We start from the raw sequence: 15,188 nt of genomic DNA, 5'->3' as shown, positions 1-15,188 counted from the left end.
CCGGGTTCGATCCTCAGCACCACATACCAACAAAGATGTTGTGTCCGCCGAGAACTAAAAAATAAATATTAAAAATATTCTCTCTCTCTCTCTCTCTCTCTCTCTCTCTCTCTCTCTCTCTCTCTCTGTCTCTGTCTCTCTCTTTAAAAAAAAAAAAATGAGATCTAAATGGAACAGAAGAGATTCCACACCAACCCGTCCAGTGGGTCAAGAAGATTTTCAAAATACAGTGACGTTGGGAAGACAGAGCGAACTCCGCCCGCTCAGGTGTCTGTCCCCAAAGGAGGACAGTTGGGAGGGTACCTGGATGGGTTCCAGCAAATGGACCATATTGGGGACAGGGCGCCCCCGGGCCTCTGGATCTTGACTTTCTCCTCGCCATTCTTGTTCCGGATGCTGATGACCCCGTTGAACATCCCCAGGGCCAGGTACTGACCGTCGTTTGTCCAGCTGCGCACATGATTGACAGAGAAGGGGACAGGAACACGTGAGGAGGAGGCCTTGACTTTAAAGAAGTGGGGGGGGGCGGTGCAGGCTGGGCTACCGTCCTGCGCATTCCTGACATAGTCGGAGGCCCCGCTGAAACTCCCACCTGTTTTGGGGACAAGTGTCTTTTCCCGAGTGCCCACGGTTCTGAACAGGCCCCCAGGACAGCCCCCAGCTCCTGCCTGCACTCCTGCCCCGGCCCCACCTCCTACTCTCCAATCCCCTCCCACACCCGAGCACCCTACCAACGGACCCTGAGTCTTGGTTTGAAAGATGAAGGAACATAAAGCCTATTTTCAAGTGGCCCTTGACCTACCTGCAGCAGGTGACCCTGTTGCTTGATTTGTGCTTGGAGACAGACTTCTGTTCAGGAGACCACAGGCCTAGGATGTGCAGGAATACAAAGGACCAAGTGGTCAGAATACTATGCAGCAATCAAAAAGGAATAAACTGTTGACCTGTATAGCAATTTAGAAGGTCTCCCAGGGTTTTCTGTTGAGTGAAAAAAGTCCACCTCAGAAGGTCATACACCAGATACCAGATTCCATTTTTTTTTTAAGTTTTTTTTTCTTAGTTGCAGGTAGACACTATACCTTTACTTTATTTATTTATTTTTATGTGGTGCTGAGGATTGAACCCAGTGCCTCACACATGCTAGGTGAGCACTCTACCCCTGAGCCAGTGCCACATGATTCCATTTATATAATATTCTTGAACGCAAAACTGTAGGACAGGGAACAGATTCATGGCTACCAGGGGTTGGGGGTAGCAGGAGGAAAGGAGGTGCGTTGGTGATAAGCGGTATCTGTGTGGTGGTAGATTTGTTCTGTATCACAGTGGTAATAATCAAAACGTGATAAAAATGACAAAAGCTAGCTGGGCGAGGTGGCACATGCCTGTAATCCCAGCGACTCGGGAGGCTGAAGCAAGAGGATCATAAGTCCAGGTCCAGCCTCAGCAACTTAGTGAGACTCTTCAGCAACTTGGCGAGACCTTGTCTCCAAATAAAAAAATTAAAAGGACCAGGGATACAGCTCAGTGGTAAAGTGACCTGGCTTCAATTCCCAGTAGCCCCCACCAAACATAAATCAATAAATAAAAGACAGAAGTCTACACACACCCTGTGCCTGGCCCAGTTTCCTGGTTTGGGTGCAAACGTTACATAAGACGTGCTCGTGGGGGAACCAGATGAAGTGTGCGTGAGACTACCCTGGACTATCTTTGCAGCTTACTGAGAATCTATAATTATTTCAAAAGAAAAAAAAAGGAAGATAGATTCGTGAGGCTCTAGCCAAAACTTGTCTGCAATTTAGGTCTCAAAGAAATAAACTAGGAAACTGTAACCATAGGGATGGACGCTGGGTGAGTGTCTCCCGCCTGTAATTCCAGCTGCTCAGAGGCCCAAAGCAGGAGGGTCCCAAGTCTGAGGCCGGCCTGGGCAACTTATCAAGACCCTGTCTCAAAATAGAAAAGAGATGGAGCTCAGCAGCAGAGTGTCCTGGTTCAATCCCAGGGCTGCGCAATCTAATGAGTAAATAAAATCATGATTGGTGCTGAGGATCCGTCTCCTCTCCCAGGACTCCGCCACAGCACAGCCTCGTTCTTGGGACGCTTGGTACCTAGGCTTGCTCCCTGTGGCCCCCCAGATGCCCTGGCTCAGTGCCCCACAGCAGGGCCAGCTTCAGACAACATTGGCAAATTCTACCCTTGGCCTGAGCTGTGAAGCGTAATGACAGGGACACGCAGCGCACAGCTGTATTTATGCAGCCAGGTGCGACACTCAACAGGTTATTGTCCCCCTCCACCCCAGGGTGTCCTCCCCCACCTGGCCCTGCAACATCTCCACCTGTGTGTGGTACAGCTGCTGCCCCGAGCCTGCCCAGGCCTCCAGCTGAAGGGAACCTGCCCTCAGAGGGCTCACAGAGAAGGTTCTAGAAGCAACCAGCCTCCTGGGTCCACACCCTGGTTCCTCCACTCACCGCTGAGTGGCCTCCAGTGACCAGGGAACCACGCTAGGCCCCAGTTCTTTGAGCAGGATGTGAAGGAGACTAGGACCTGACCTTGGGGTCACCTGGAAGTCATGCTTAACCCTCAGGACGGTGCCTGCACGTAAGCAAGCACTCAGCAAATGTTGTTTTTACTTAAAAGATTTTTTTTTCTTTTACACATTCTGCCTTCCTCCAAGAGCTGAGGCCTGAGGACAGGGAGCCTGGCTTGTCTTTCTAATCCTCTCAGTAAGCACAGAGGAGAGGATCCACTTTCACACCCGTGAGAGCCCCTATGTATGTACACACTGCTCTCCGTCTCCGTCACCTTCTCTTGTGAACCTCAGAGCCCTATCAGCGGGACAGACGGGCGCGGGTCACTCCTTCCTTTGGGATAAGGACCCTGAAATGCTGAGCGGGATCTGGTCTCTGGCTCCCCTGACCCACTGTCTGTTGGCAAAGAGACACACAGGGGACAGAAACCCAGGGTCGGCCTTCCATGGAGGTTCCCACAGGCCCCTCCCTCCACGAACATGTCACTGAGCACCTCATCTGGGCCAGTGCCACCCCAGTCCCTGCGCGATGTCCAGAGGGACTCAAGGCCTCCAGCCCCTCAGGAGTCGTGACAGCACCACCCTTGACATGGTGAAGAACGTCACGCCCACAAGGACCTGGATGAGCACAGGTGGGTCAGCTGGAGTGTCCCTGCTGGTGGCCACAGGAAATCATGCCTGGGCCCTGACCAAGTCCCTGCCTGAGGCCTTTGGTGTCTTACCAGACTCAATGTCATCGTCACCCACAGCCTGGGTTTCTGCACAGTTGAAAGAATAAATTCCAGCCTCCCAGGGTGGAGGAGCAGTGCTGGCTCTCGGGGTGACTCTCAGGATGAACGTGGGGGTCATGGGTGGATTTCAGCATGTGGGGCTCAGAGCTCTGGCTTTCCCAGACAGGGGGGAGGTGGGGACCTACCGAAGTCGCTGGAGGAGCAGGACGCCAGCTGGTGTGTGATGGGGTTGTAGGAGACGCACTGCACCGAGTCGCTGTGCCTGCAGAAGGAATGGCTGCAGGTCGACACTCGGCCCCCGCAGACACCTGAGTGGGTCAACCAAGGCTGGGACCAGGAGCCACGGCCTCAGACTCCGCGTGACAGGCCCCCTGCAAGTGACCCACAAGCAGCACAGGGGCTGATGGCCCTAACCACGAACATGCAGGGCGTCAGGTACCGCGCACGGCATCTGGCCCCAGCTTCATTCCTTCTACATGATGTTGGCCTTGCGACCCCAACTCAGGTTCCCATTCAGACATTGTTGATTTGGGCACCTGTGTGCTCCCAGGAGCCAAGAGCTGGATGCAATCCGAGTGTCCATCAGCAGGTGGACACAACAAAGAACATGTGGCGCACGCACATGAGCGTGCACACAACAGAATATTATTCATCCTTAAAAGGCAAGGAAACCCTGACCCGTGCTACAGCACAGACCCATCTCAAGGATGTGACGCTAAGTGAAGTGACTCAACTATGACAGGACGAATCCTGTGGGATCCACTCACACGGGCACCTGGAACAGCCAAATTCAGAGACAAAAAGTAGAGAGGTGTCTTCTGAGGCTGAGAGAAGGGGCAAAGGGACACTGAAGAAATGAAACTATAGAGAGACGACTTGTGCATCCGCTGTCCCACGGCTGACTGAGGAGACGCAGAAAACAGGTAACTGTCAGCCGGGCGCGGTGGCACACGCCTGTCATCCCAGCAGCTTGGGAGGCCGAGGCAGGAGGATCATGAAATTTGAGGCCAGCCTCAGCAACTCAGCAAGGCCCTAAACAACCCAGCCAGATCCTGTCTCTAAATAATAACACAACATAGGGCTGGGGATGGGGCTCGGTGGTTAAGCACCTCAGGTTCAATCCCTGGTACCAAAAAAAAAAGATGGTACATTTTAAGATGGTACCAGGATTGGAGCTGGGGATGTGGCTCAGCGGTAGCGCGCTCGCCTGGCATGCGTGCGTCCCGGGTTTGATCCTCAGCACCACATACCAACAAAGATGTTGTGTCCGCCAAGAACTAAAAAATAAATATTAAAAATTCTCTCTCTCTCTTTCTCTCACTCTCTCTCTCTCTCACTCTTTCTTAAAAAAAAAAAAAAAAAAAAAAAGATGGTACCAAGATTAAAAGAAAGAAAGTTGTTTGCTGAGTACTTCTTGTGGACCAGGCACTGTACTGGGCCCCAGAAGACAAGAGTGAGCAACAACAGAGTGTGTGGCCTCCCGGAGCTTACGGGCTGGTGGCTGAGAGTGTTCCACCAACAGAACATAGAGCTACACGGGTAAGAAATGCCCCCAGGGGACCTGCCCGAGTCTAGGAGAGCGGGAAGAGTCTGCAGGGACAGTGACTTCAGAGCCGGGAACCCGCAGGGACGTGGGGGCTAAGGAGCGAGGGAACTGGGGGACAGTGGGGAAGGCCTGGAGCACACTGGGCCCAAGTTCCTGGCTTGTGACACTGGGGCATGGGGCCATTCCCTGAGGCGGGGCCCTGGAAGAGGCCAGGTGGGGACTGAGGGGCACCTGTGGTGGCCTAGGAACTGAACGTGTTATATGTCACCACCGGCCCAGCTGCCACCTAGTGAGGACCATTCACAGCCATTCCCACACTTAGTGACTTAGTTTCAAGTTCATATCAAATAAAAAAAAACAAACAAATTCACCTTTCCATCTTCCCTAAGAGGCTTTTCCTACAACCATGAGCGAGTCAGACTCATCACTCTGCCACTCGAATGGCGGCTCACTTACGTGTACTTGAGAATGCCTTCCAGTTTTGACGTCCAGATAATGACGCTTTTATCAGCCGATCCCGAGGCAAAGCGCTTGCCTAAGAGTGTTTTTAAGAAAAAAAAAAAAAATGGTCACATTCCCATTAAACCAGCATTTCCCAGAGAGCGTTTCTTAGAAAACTAGGTTTTTTTTTTAACTGTTACCCTCTGCTCTACTTTTTTTTTTTTTTTTTTTGGTGCTAGGGATCAAACCAGGGCCCTGTGCACGCCAAACACACACTGCCCCACCAGGAGTCCTGCCCCTCCTGCTTCTCACCAGGACTGGGAGACGGCGCTCTGGATCCCCGACCTCTCCCACCAGCACGCCCCACACAGACGACTGAGGGCCTCCAACAGGCAGGGGCAGTGGCATGTGCCTCTAATGCCATCAACTCGGGAGGCTGAGGCAGGAGGATCACAAGTTGGAGGCCAGCCTCAGCAACTTAGCAAGGCCCTAGGCAACTTAGCGAGACCCTGTCTCTAAATAAAATATAAAAAGGGCTGCGGTTGGGGCTCAGTGGGTAAGCACCCCGGGTTCCATCCCCAGGACCAAAAACAAAACAAAACAAAAAAATCTTGGAGTCCTCCTGGCCTCCTCTTTCTTTACCCCCCACGTCCAGTTTGTCAGGCAATCGTATTAGCTTTACCCTCAAAATAGATTCAGAATCTGGTGACTCTCCCATTGGGCTGGGGTGTGACTCAGTGGCAGAGCCCCTGCCCAGCATGTGTGAGGCCCTAGGCCTGATCCCAGCACAAGGAAAACAAATGACCTGATTACTTCTCTCGGCCTCCCTGGCCTCCACCCTGCCTGGGAGATGCTTTCCCACCCTCCTGCCCCGGCCTCCTCTCTGCAGGCTGCTCCCAACACAGCAGCAGGAGGGGGCCTTCAGGGTGCAAATCGCATGGGTGCCTCCTCTGCTCAGCGCACTCATTTTCACGAAGCATCAAGGCCACCTTTGGCCCTGGCGGCTGCCCCCGTGGTCTGGTCACCTCTCAATCCCGCCCCTGTTCCTGGCACACACAGCTGCACCTGGGAGACTCTGTCGTGGCCCTTCCCTGGCTGGGTCTCTCTCCTCCAGATGCACACTGTGCTGGGCCTTCAAGCCTTTGCTCACCTGTCCCCAGCCCCCCAGAATAGAAGCCCCCCGGCCGTTTGTCTGTCCTGTTCTCTGAAGTATCTCAAGCACCTTGGACAGGGCCCAGAGCACAGATGGCCGCAAGATACGCTCTGGATGGCCTGAGAGGGCGGAAGTGCAGGCGACTGCCCTGTCCTCGCCTCTGTAGCTCTATTTTCAAAATAAATAGAGACTGGCTAAGGGGAATGGGACCCAGAGCAGCCTCTCACCATCCTTAGCATAGGCCACACAGTACACCGTGTCCTTGTGTCCCTTGAGGGGCTGAACCAAGGTGCCATCCGAGGTGTCATAAACCTGGGGAAAGACACAGAAGTACACGTTACCCAGGAGGCACCTAGTGTTCAGAATTCTTGCAGGACTGCTCCTGAGACTTTGGCTTTTGTAGTGAAACATCTGTCAACGTGCTGCATGTATCAGATAAATCCACACCAGGACACCACGAAGAACGTGGCCTAGCCACGGGTGACCAGAAGTGCAGGTCCTGGGGCTGTGCTGTATGTGACCAGGGACACACGTGGACCATGGAAATTCTCCACAAACTTCCCCCCTTCTTTTGTGAATCTGGATATAATAAGGCAGCCCCCCCTAAACAGAGCCAACACGTAAAACCAGCCCGCTTACGACACAGTCAAATTTTAGTGCTAGCCCTGGCCCCTAATGTTAGCATCAGAGAGAGATGTTTCCTGTTGGTTTCTGAGAGTTTAAAAGTCATAGACCTGTCATCTCAGTGGCTCAGGAGGCTGAGGCAGGAGGATCGAAAGTTGGAGGCCAGCCTCAGCAAAATTGAGGCCCTAAGCAACTCAGTGAGCCCCTGTCTCTAAATAAAATACAAAACAGGGCTGGGGAGAGGGCTCAGTGGTCGAGTGCCCCTGAGTTCAATCCCTGGTACCCCCCCCCCAAAAAAAAAAGAAAAAAAAAATCAGAGAACTGAACTCTGGCTTTTCAAGTCAGAGGGGGTGTTACAAAGCCCATCTGGAATATGGATTCAGGACACTTTACAGCCTGTGGGATGCAGAGATGTAAAAAACACACCGTCTGCAAATCAGAGCAACACGGTCCAAAATGGTCAGAGGATGGGGAGATAATCTAGGAGAGGGCTCTGGGTTGTTTACCCTGGAGAAGGGCCGTCTGTGGAACCATTCACCCAGGGCTTAAAGATCCTGCAGCTACTAAGCAGAGAAGGGACATCAATCAGTCTGCAGATCTGGAGACAACAGAGGAGAGGAAGTGGGCTTACGTAGCAGGAAGGGAGATCACAAAGGTTTTTAGGTCACACAGAACGACTTCTCTGAAGATTCCATTTATACACTGGGACAGGTTCCAGGGGGAGCTGATGTCCTTTGTAAATAGGAAAAAAATAGGAAAGAGCCATATGGAATTGTTTAGGTGGGCCGCCGTGGAAAAGTTGGGGTCAGGCTCTGTGGTCCCCTGGAGAGAGAGGACCTTCAGAATTGCTGCTTGAATTTTTTCAAGGGGACAAATATGGACGGACACCCGCCCAGTTTCAAAAGCATTTGGATCCATTGTCCTCCCCGCTTTTCAAAGCAAAGGGGGAAGATGAATGGTCCCCAGGAGGCCCTGTTCACAGGTTCCTATCTGATGCACAGTTTACTTACCTGTTTTAAATAGCCCATTTCCTTCCCTAAGAAAAAATAATGGCTGGTTTCTCTGCCCTGGCCATTTTTTATCTCAAAAAAAAAAAATATATATATATAGGGGGGAGGGTCCAATTCCAGAGCACTTAAAAAGGAAACTCAGACCAAATCCTACCAGTAATCTGTTTCCTGCAGCCAGAATCAGTTGCGTTCCATCGGGCTTAAATGCAAGGTCATAGACACTAAATCAGAGACAAGACAAAAAGACAATTAGCAACCCAAATAATGAGGTCGGCTAATGGCCAGGAAAGCCGACTTGATTTCCATTATGAAAACACCAGTGTGGAGCAGGGAGAAAAATAATGGCTAAGGATGGCATTGGGTTGTGAATTCCATTCAACCACCACGCCCTGGCAGCCACTCCATCACAGTCCCCACCCCGGCTGGCCGTCCTCTGGGACAGACGTGATTCAGAGTCAACTGTAAAGGGCACCGACTCTTCAACATTGTAGCCACCGTCAAGGCTGCACACCTGGGAGAAGGTGTAGAGGCTGGTGAGTGAGTCCAACTGGTATTTACTGGGTGCCTCTGTTGCTAGGCACCAGCAGAGAGGAGATGAGAGGATCAGAGGCCCTCCCTGTCCCCAAGAAAACTACCAACCTGTGGGAAGGTGTCAATCAGACACCTCACCAAGAACTCTTCATCCACTCTAATACACACACACACACAAACACACACACACACACATACATTTTAATATACCAGGGATTGAACCCAGGGGGGCTCAACCACTGAATCACATCACCCAGCCCTTCCTATTTTTTGAGACAGGATCTTGCTAAATTGCTAAGGGCCTCGCTTAGTTGCTGGACTGGCCTCGAACTTGGGATCCTCCTGCCTCAGCCTCCCAAATTGCTGGGATTACAAGCGTGCGACACTGTAGCTGACTCAGGCATACATTTTTTTCATATTTTAGCCTCTCTGAGTTTGGAATTTGTCTGAGAATTGATGATACATCAAGTTCAACTGATAGCATTTTTTTTTTTTTGCTTTCTTATTGATACACAAAATAATGGTGTTTTAAAATCAAGGACCTCTTGGTCAGTTGTGGTAGGGCACACCTGTAATCCCAGGAACTCGGGAGGCTGAGGCAGGAGGATCACAATTTAAAAGCCAGCCTCAGTAACATAGTGAGGCCCTCAGCGACTCAGTGAGACTGTCTCTAAATAAAAAATAAAAAGAGCTGGGGTGCGGCTCAGTGGTTAAGTCCTTGAGGTCAATCCCTGATATAGAAAAAAATAAATAAATAAAGATCCAAAGGAGAAAGACGGAGTGTTCTGATTTGGGGACAGGATTGAAGGGGCTTCATGAAGAACGTAGACTTTGAATAAGGCAGGACTTGGTGACATGCACACAAGGCACAGCTCTCGGGCAAAGAAGACAGACCAAGCAGAGACCTGCATGTGGGGACACAAGAATATAAATAATGGAGTTGGAGAGAACCACTGGCTGCCTACCAGGCCAGGAGAGAGAGGAGGCTAAAACCAGGCCAGAGCCCTGTTCAAAGGTTCTGGAATGGCCCAGGCAGAGGGCCTCCTTGTTCAGATGACAAGAAACGGCACGGTCAGAACTTACTGCAAAAGCTTTGTGTGGTCAAGTGCCTGGCCCTTGTCAGAAATCTAAAGATCCACACCCTCCCTGACAGGACGGGCCCTGACTACAGACAGCTCCAGGCTGGGCTCTTCTCGAACCCACAATGTCATCTCATCTTCCCAAGAATTCTGTGATGGAAGGATCATCGCCCTCGGGGCTCTGGGTGGTGGGTTCTGTATCCACAGATTCTATCAACCAGGGGTTGAAAGGATTCAAAAAATAAAACTTCAGTGAACACAGATTTTTTTTTTTCTCGTGACTATTCCCTAAATAGACTAGGACAACTGTTTCCATAACATGTATGTTATATTAGGTACTCAGCCATCCAGAGACAATCTAAAGCACAATGTGGGTTCTATGCAAATCCAATACCATTTTATATAAGGGACTAGAGCAGTCATAGATTTCGGTATCTGACAGGTGTCCTGGAACAAATCGCCCATAGATAGGGAGGGACAACTGTATTCGGTTTTGTGGATGATGATACCACAGTTCAGAGAGGTCAAGTACTTTACCCCATGTCACACAGCCAGCAAGTAAAAGGCCCAGAATACAGCTTGGGTCTTCCTCTAGAACCTGTGCTTTTAACCACTGTGCTATAATGCCATCGACTCTCTTCAACTGTCACCAGTATTGCAAATCTGTCACCCTAATGCTGTAATAAGAAGAGCGGCTAACATTTGTTAAGCACGTGTACTGCTGCGTGCACCAGGTATAGCTCGCTTAACTTCACAACAACCCTCTGCCTATTTTGCAGATGAGAAAACTGAGGCATAAAGAATGAACTTAAATAACCTGCCTGAAAATAAAATGCTACCAAGTGGAGGCGGAGCCAGGAATCGAACTCAGGCAGTTAGCCCATGCCATAGTCGACAAAATAATTAGCAATGGTTTTCATGCCTTACCAAAATTAAAAAAGAAAAGTATCATCACCTACTCAAGGCATTATTTGTAGAATTGGGGAAGTTAAAGTTTTATCTGTCTCTTTATTTATTGGTACCCAGGGACTCTATCACTGAGCTACATCCCCAGCCTTTAGATTTTTATCTTGAGACAGGGTCTTGCTAAGTTGCTGAGGCTGGGAGGCTGGCCTTGAACCTGAGATCCTCCTGCCTCAGCCTCCCCAGTCGCTGGGACTGCAAGCATGCGCCATGGCACCTGGCATTCACCTGCATGATGCTTTGATCTAGGTATACGTTATAGAAAGCTGATTGACATATCCATTCCCTCAAGGAACAACTTATCACTTTTTGCAATAAGAATATTAAAAATCTATTCTTTCAGCCTTTTTGAAATAGACCATACATGAGTGTTGACATGCAGCGGAATAAGCCACTGAAACTGACTCTTCTAGTCTAACTGACACCTGGTGACCTTTATCAACATCCCCCCTTCCCTGTCCCTCGCTGTCCCCTCCTCTGGTTACCATGAGTCCACCTATGATTCTACCATAAATGAGACCATACAGCGTAGGCTCCACCGAGCCAGAAGCTTCCTTGACAGGAGGTGAGAAGGGAAGTGAGCTCACATTATGTCACTTGATTCTTTTAACATAATGGAGTAAACAGGACAGGAGCTGGTTTATTTTTGTAGATGAGGAAATGAAATTACAGAGAGACAACTTGTCGTGTGCTGTCACAGCTGAGGGAGAAGCTGTAGCAAACTAACTGTCAGCTGGGTGTGGTGGCACACGCCTATAATCCCAGTGGCTCACGAGGCTGAGGCAGGAGGATCACAAGTTGGAGGCCAGCCTCAGCAATTTAGCAAGACCCTGAGCAACTCAGACAGACCCTGTCTCTAAGTAAAATGTAAACAATGTCTGGGGATGTGCTCGGTGGTTAAGCACCCCAGGTTCAATCCCCAGTACCAAAAAGGAACTGCCACACCCTTTTAGCTGAGGATCCTCTGGGTAGGAGCAAACTCAGGCCCTGGGTCCCGTAGCTTGCTCCTTCTCTGGTCTGTGGCTAACAGACTGGGCCTCCCTTGTTTGTCACACTTTCTGAGTCCAGGAGAAATGTTCCTGGTGCACTTCACATTCTGAGCTGCAGGACAGTAGATTAAAAATCACAGCAGAGGTGGGGTCAGAAAAGGGGACCTCCCACGTGGGCTCGTCCTCCACACTGATTCTTCTCTGCCTCAGACACATGTCACCTGAGCTCATCGAATGATCCCTGTGTGGCCTCTTCCTCGGAAGGCATTTGGGATTGAATCACCAAATCATCTTCCAGGGTCTCCCTTGGGCTAACCTTGAACTATCATCCTCACAGTGTGAAAAAAATTCCTAAAGCATAATACAGAAGACGGATTGGCCCAGCCTAAACTCTTACTGTACGTACAATCTGTCCAATTCAGCCTGACTCCGAGTCACAGAGTCTTCTTTATCTTCAGGGTTTCAGATCTGATCCTGTCTAATTACATGCCATCTGAGGGTAACGATCATGTTTTAGAGCGTTCATTTGTGGACCCAAAGTATGTGGCATTGTCCTAGAAACATCAGGAACGTTTCTGACCAACTGACAAAACTCTATCTTGAATCCCTTCATTACATCATGAGATCACAGAAACCCGGAATTGGAAAGGATTTTGTGGTGGTGTCTAACGCCCCCTCCAGGACAAGAATTCCCTCCAAGTGGCCGTTCTGCCTCAAATGTGGTCGCCCACTGCCGTCTGCTCGACTGTGGGATGGCTCTCTCCCCGTGTCCCCTTTGATGAACAAGGGAGATCTCATCAGATTCCACTGCAGAGAGACACAGGGCAAGTCCTGAGGGCTGTCCTCTGCCAGCCCTGCCCCAGCCCTCTGCAAAATTGAAGTCCCAAGAGGCCTCTCCAAACAATATGCAATCTAGCCCAGCCCCCCCTTATTTGCTTAGAAATCTGGGGCAAAGGATGTGGCTTTATTAAATCTCATTTGCAAATGGGATAACGATTCACAGGTGGCTGTTCAGATGAACCAAGATCATGTAGGTGAACACGGCTGGCCGACCAGAGCTCAGTAAACACGGCCAGGGGACACCAGATTGGGGTGCGCTGGCCTAATACAGCACCAGGGTTGAGCTGAACCCAGATCAGCTCATTGAAGGGAGAGAAGAAGCAAGTTCATTGGGCATTTAAATGTTCAGCAAGATTGGGGAGAAGAGGGTGAGAAGGACCACCTGGCTAACAGGAGTCACACTGGGTTTATGAGATGAAGAATAACAGACAGAGACTTCTAACTACTACGTGAAAGATGGGGTAGGAGCCAAAGGAAATCAGGAGACAGTGTCTGGTTCAGCTACGGAGGGCTGATCTTTGACATGTGAGATTTTTTAATTTGATCCTCTATTACTCTTTCCCAGTCGCCCCCTGACCCACCCACCCGGGCTATCAGCTGACCTATCTGGCTGCCAACACTGGTTGACAATCACCGGACCTACTACTGATTTATTTTTTCATTCATTCATTTATATATTTGGTTCAGGGGATTTAACCCAGGGGCACTTTACGACTGAGCTCTGGCCCTTTTTATTTTTTACTTTTTAATTTTGAGACAGGGTCTCTGTGAGCTGCTGAGGCTGGCCTTGAACTTGGGATCCTCCTGCCTCACCCCTGTTGCAGATCTGCTGTTCGAATAAATCGCTTCCAACCAGTGATGGGCCGAGAAGCAGCCAGCCAATCCTCATTCACTCCCTGGCTCCTTCAATCACGAAATATCGATCCACCAAACTGCCACCACCAATGACCTGTCGAGGCTCTGAAATCACGTGGAAATGCATGAAGACATAGCCCTTGCTTTTAAAGGGTTTATGGGCTTCTGGGATAAATAGATTTAAAAAAAAAATTTACTCTTGCGCTTGACAGACTCTAAGTACCACAGAGATGAAGGGAGACAGTTCTGTGCCAGGGGATGAAAATAGAGCAGATCAGGCTGCATTTGGCCAGCAAATGTTTAGTTTGGCCCACATGGTGTTTTACTTTGTATTTTTCTTTTAGATGCCAACATTGAAAAATTAGGGCATTGCACATTAAAAAACCCAGATTCCTAGCTTCTGGTAAAAACAGGGAGATCTGAGCACCCGAGGCCAAGTTACTACAGGGTGATGATTGGCAGCAGCACAGCTGCAGCTGCCCCTTCCCAGTAGAGCCTGAGCAATTCAGGTGGCCACAGTCTGTGTCACCACGGATTATTCTGTGACACGGAAGCCAAATGTTCAGTTGCCAGTTATCACCAGCTTGTGCAATGGGTACTTCTATGATAGGGGGAGAAAGAAAAAAAGAATTTGACTTTTTACTCAATTTCCGTTAAAAGTTAAAAAAAAAACCTTAATGCTGAGGATGTACCTCGGTACGCATGCTTATCAGGTATGCACGAAGCCCTGAGTTCAGTCCCCAGCACTGCAAAAAAAATAGAAAGCTTAAGCCAGGCTTGGAAGTGCATGTCTGTAATCTCAAGCTATTTGGGAGGTTGAGGTAGGAGGATTGTAAGTTCAAGACTAGTCCAGGCAATTTAGTGAGACCCTATCCCACACTCACACACACACACACACACACACACACACACACACAAATAATTAAAAAGGACTTGGGAGCTGGGCATGGTGGGTGCATGTCTATAATCCCAGTGACTAGGGAAGCTGGGGTAAGGGAGGAGGATCTCAAGTTCAAGGCCAGCCTGGGCAACTTAGCAAGACCCTGTCTCAAAAAAAAAGAAAAGAAAATGACTAGGGGTAGTCCTTTTGGTCCAGGCAAAGTATCCCTGGATTTGATCCCCAAGACTGAAATAAATAAATAAATAAATATAATCAGATAAATACGAGAAAGATTCTGAGCTGCTGGGAACTATCCAGTCTGTCAGTGCTTGCCAAAATGTACCCTCTGGAAGATGGATTTAGGTGAGAAAAAAAAAAACGGAACAAGGGTATTCAATAACACTGAATCACAAGGAGAAACTCTTTCGATTCTTTTCCGGACTTAATTCTAATTAGGAGAAAATCTTGGTTCTGTGCCCATCTGAAGTAGCTCTCTCTCCCCATACTTGTGAATCGAGGTTTTAGGTGTAAAGGTTCCCTAGCAACGATATCCAGCTACACTTACAAACACGGTGGTTTCTCCCTGCTTGAAGTTGAACATTTTTCTTAAAGTAAATAATATTGATTTTTTTTTATATACGAAGCAATTAAGTCTCCGGGGGAAATATAAAATCATATTTAGGCAAGGAGGGGGGGGGTTGACACGGTGTTGCACGACTGAAATCCCAGCGACTCGGGAGGCTCAGGCAGGAGGATGGCAAGTGGGAGGCCAGCCTCAACTGTAGGAGGTGCGACCTGAGCCCTGGACGGATTCTGAGCAAAGATTCAGACCCCCGATCGTGTTACGTATAAAGTCGCCTCCACAGGCCACAACCCCCTGCCCCATCCCCAAGCCTCAGTTTCTGCACCCACCAAGGGGGTTGGAAAACCTTGCAAGCCCTTAAGGACCTGGGGTTCAGCGCCCTCAGCCCAGGCCGCAGGCCCGTTGCCCCTGGCAACCGCGATGGCTCACTCAAGTGGCT

General features: G+C 49.7%; 1 protein-coding gene across 2 annotated transcripts in view; it reads right to left on the bottom strand.

Moving 5' to 3' along the window:
- The window catches only part of Ift122 (intraflagellar transport 122), a 53,173-nt gene that overhangs the window by 37,797 nt on the left and 188 nt on the right, over positions 1–15,188 (bottom strand). For both annotated transcript variants that reach the window (XM_077793421.1, XM_077793422.1), the window contains exons 2-7: positions 8,184–8,250; positions 6,623–6,707; positions 5,258–5,336; positions 3,441–3,517; positions 803–869; positions 304–450 (exon numbers count right to left, since the gene is read on the bottom strand). In XM_077793421.1, coding sequence (XP_077649547.1) covers positions 304–450; positions 803–869; positions 3,441–3,517; positions 5,258–5,336; positions 6,623–6,707; positions 8,184–8,250 — 522 coding nt within the window. The remainder of the gene's footprint in view (positions 1–303; positions 451–802; positions 870–3,440; positions 3,518–5,257; positions 5,337–6,622; positions 6,708–8,183; positions 8,251–15,188) is intronic.

Source organism: Urocitellus parryii, chromosome 16 (assembly GCF_045843805.1).
Source record: "Urocitellus parryii isolate mUroPar1 chromosome 16, mUroPar1.hap1, whole genome shotgun sequence".
Lineage (NCBI taxonomy): Eukaryota > Metazoa > Chordata > Mammalia > Rodentia > Sciuridae > Urocitellus > Urocitellus parryii.
Note: the sequence above shows the minus strand (reverse complement) of the source record. Positions and strands in the feature narration are given on the sequence as shown.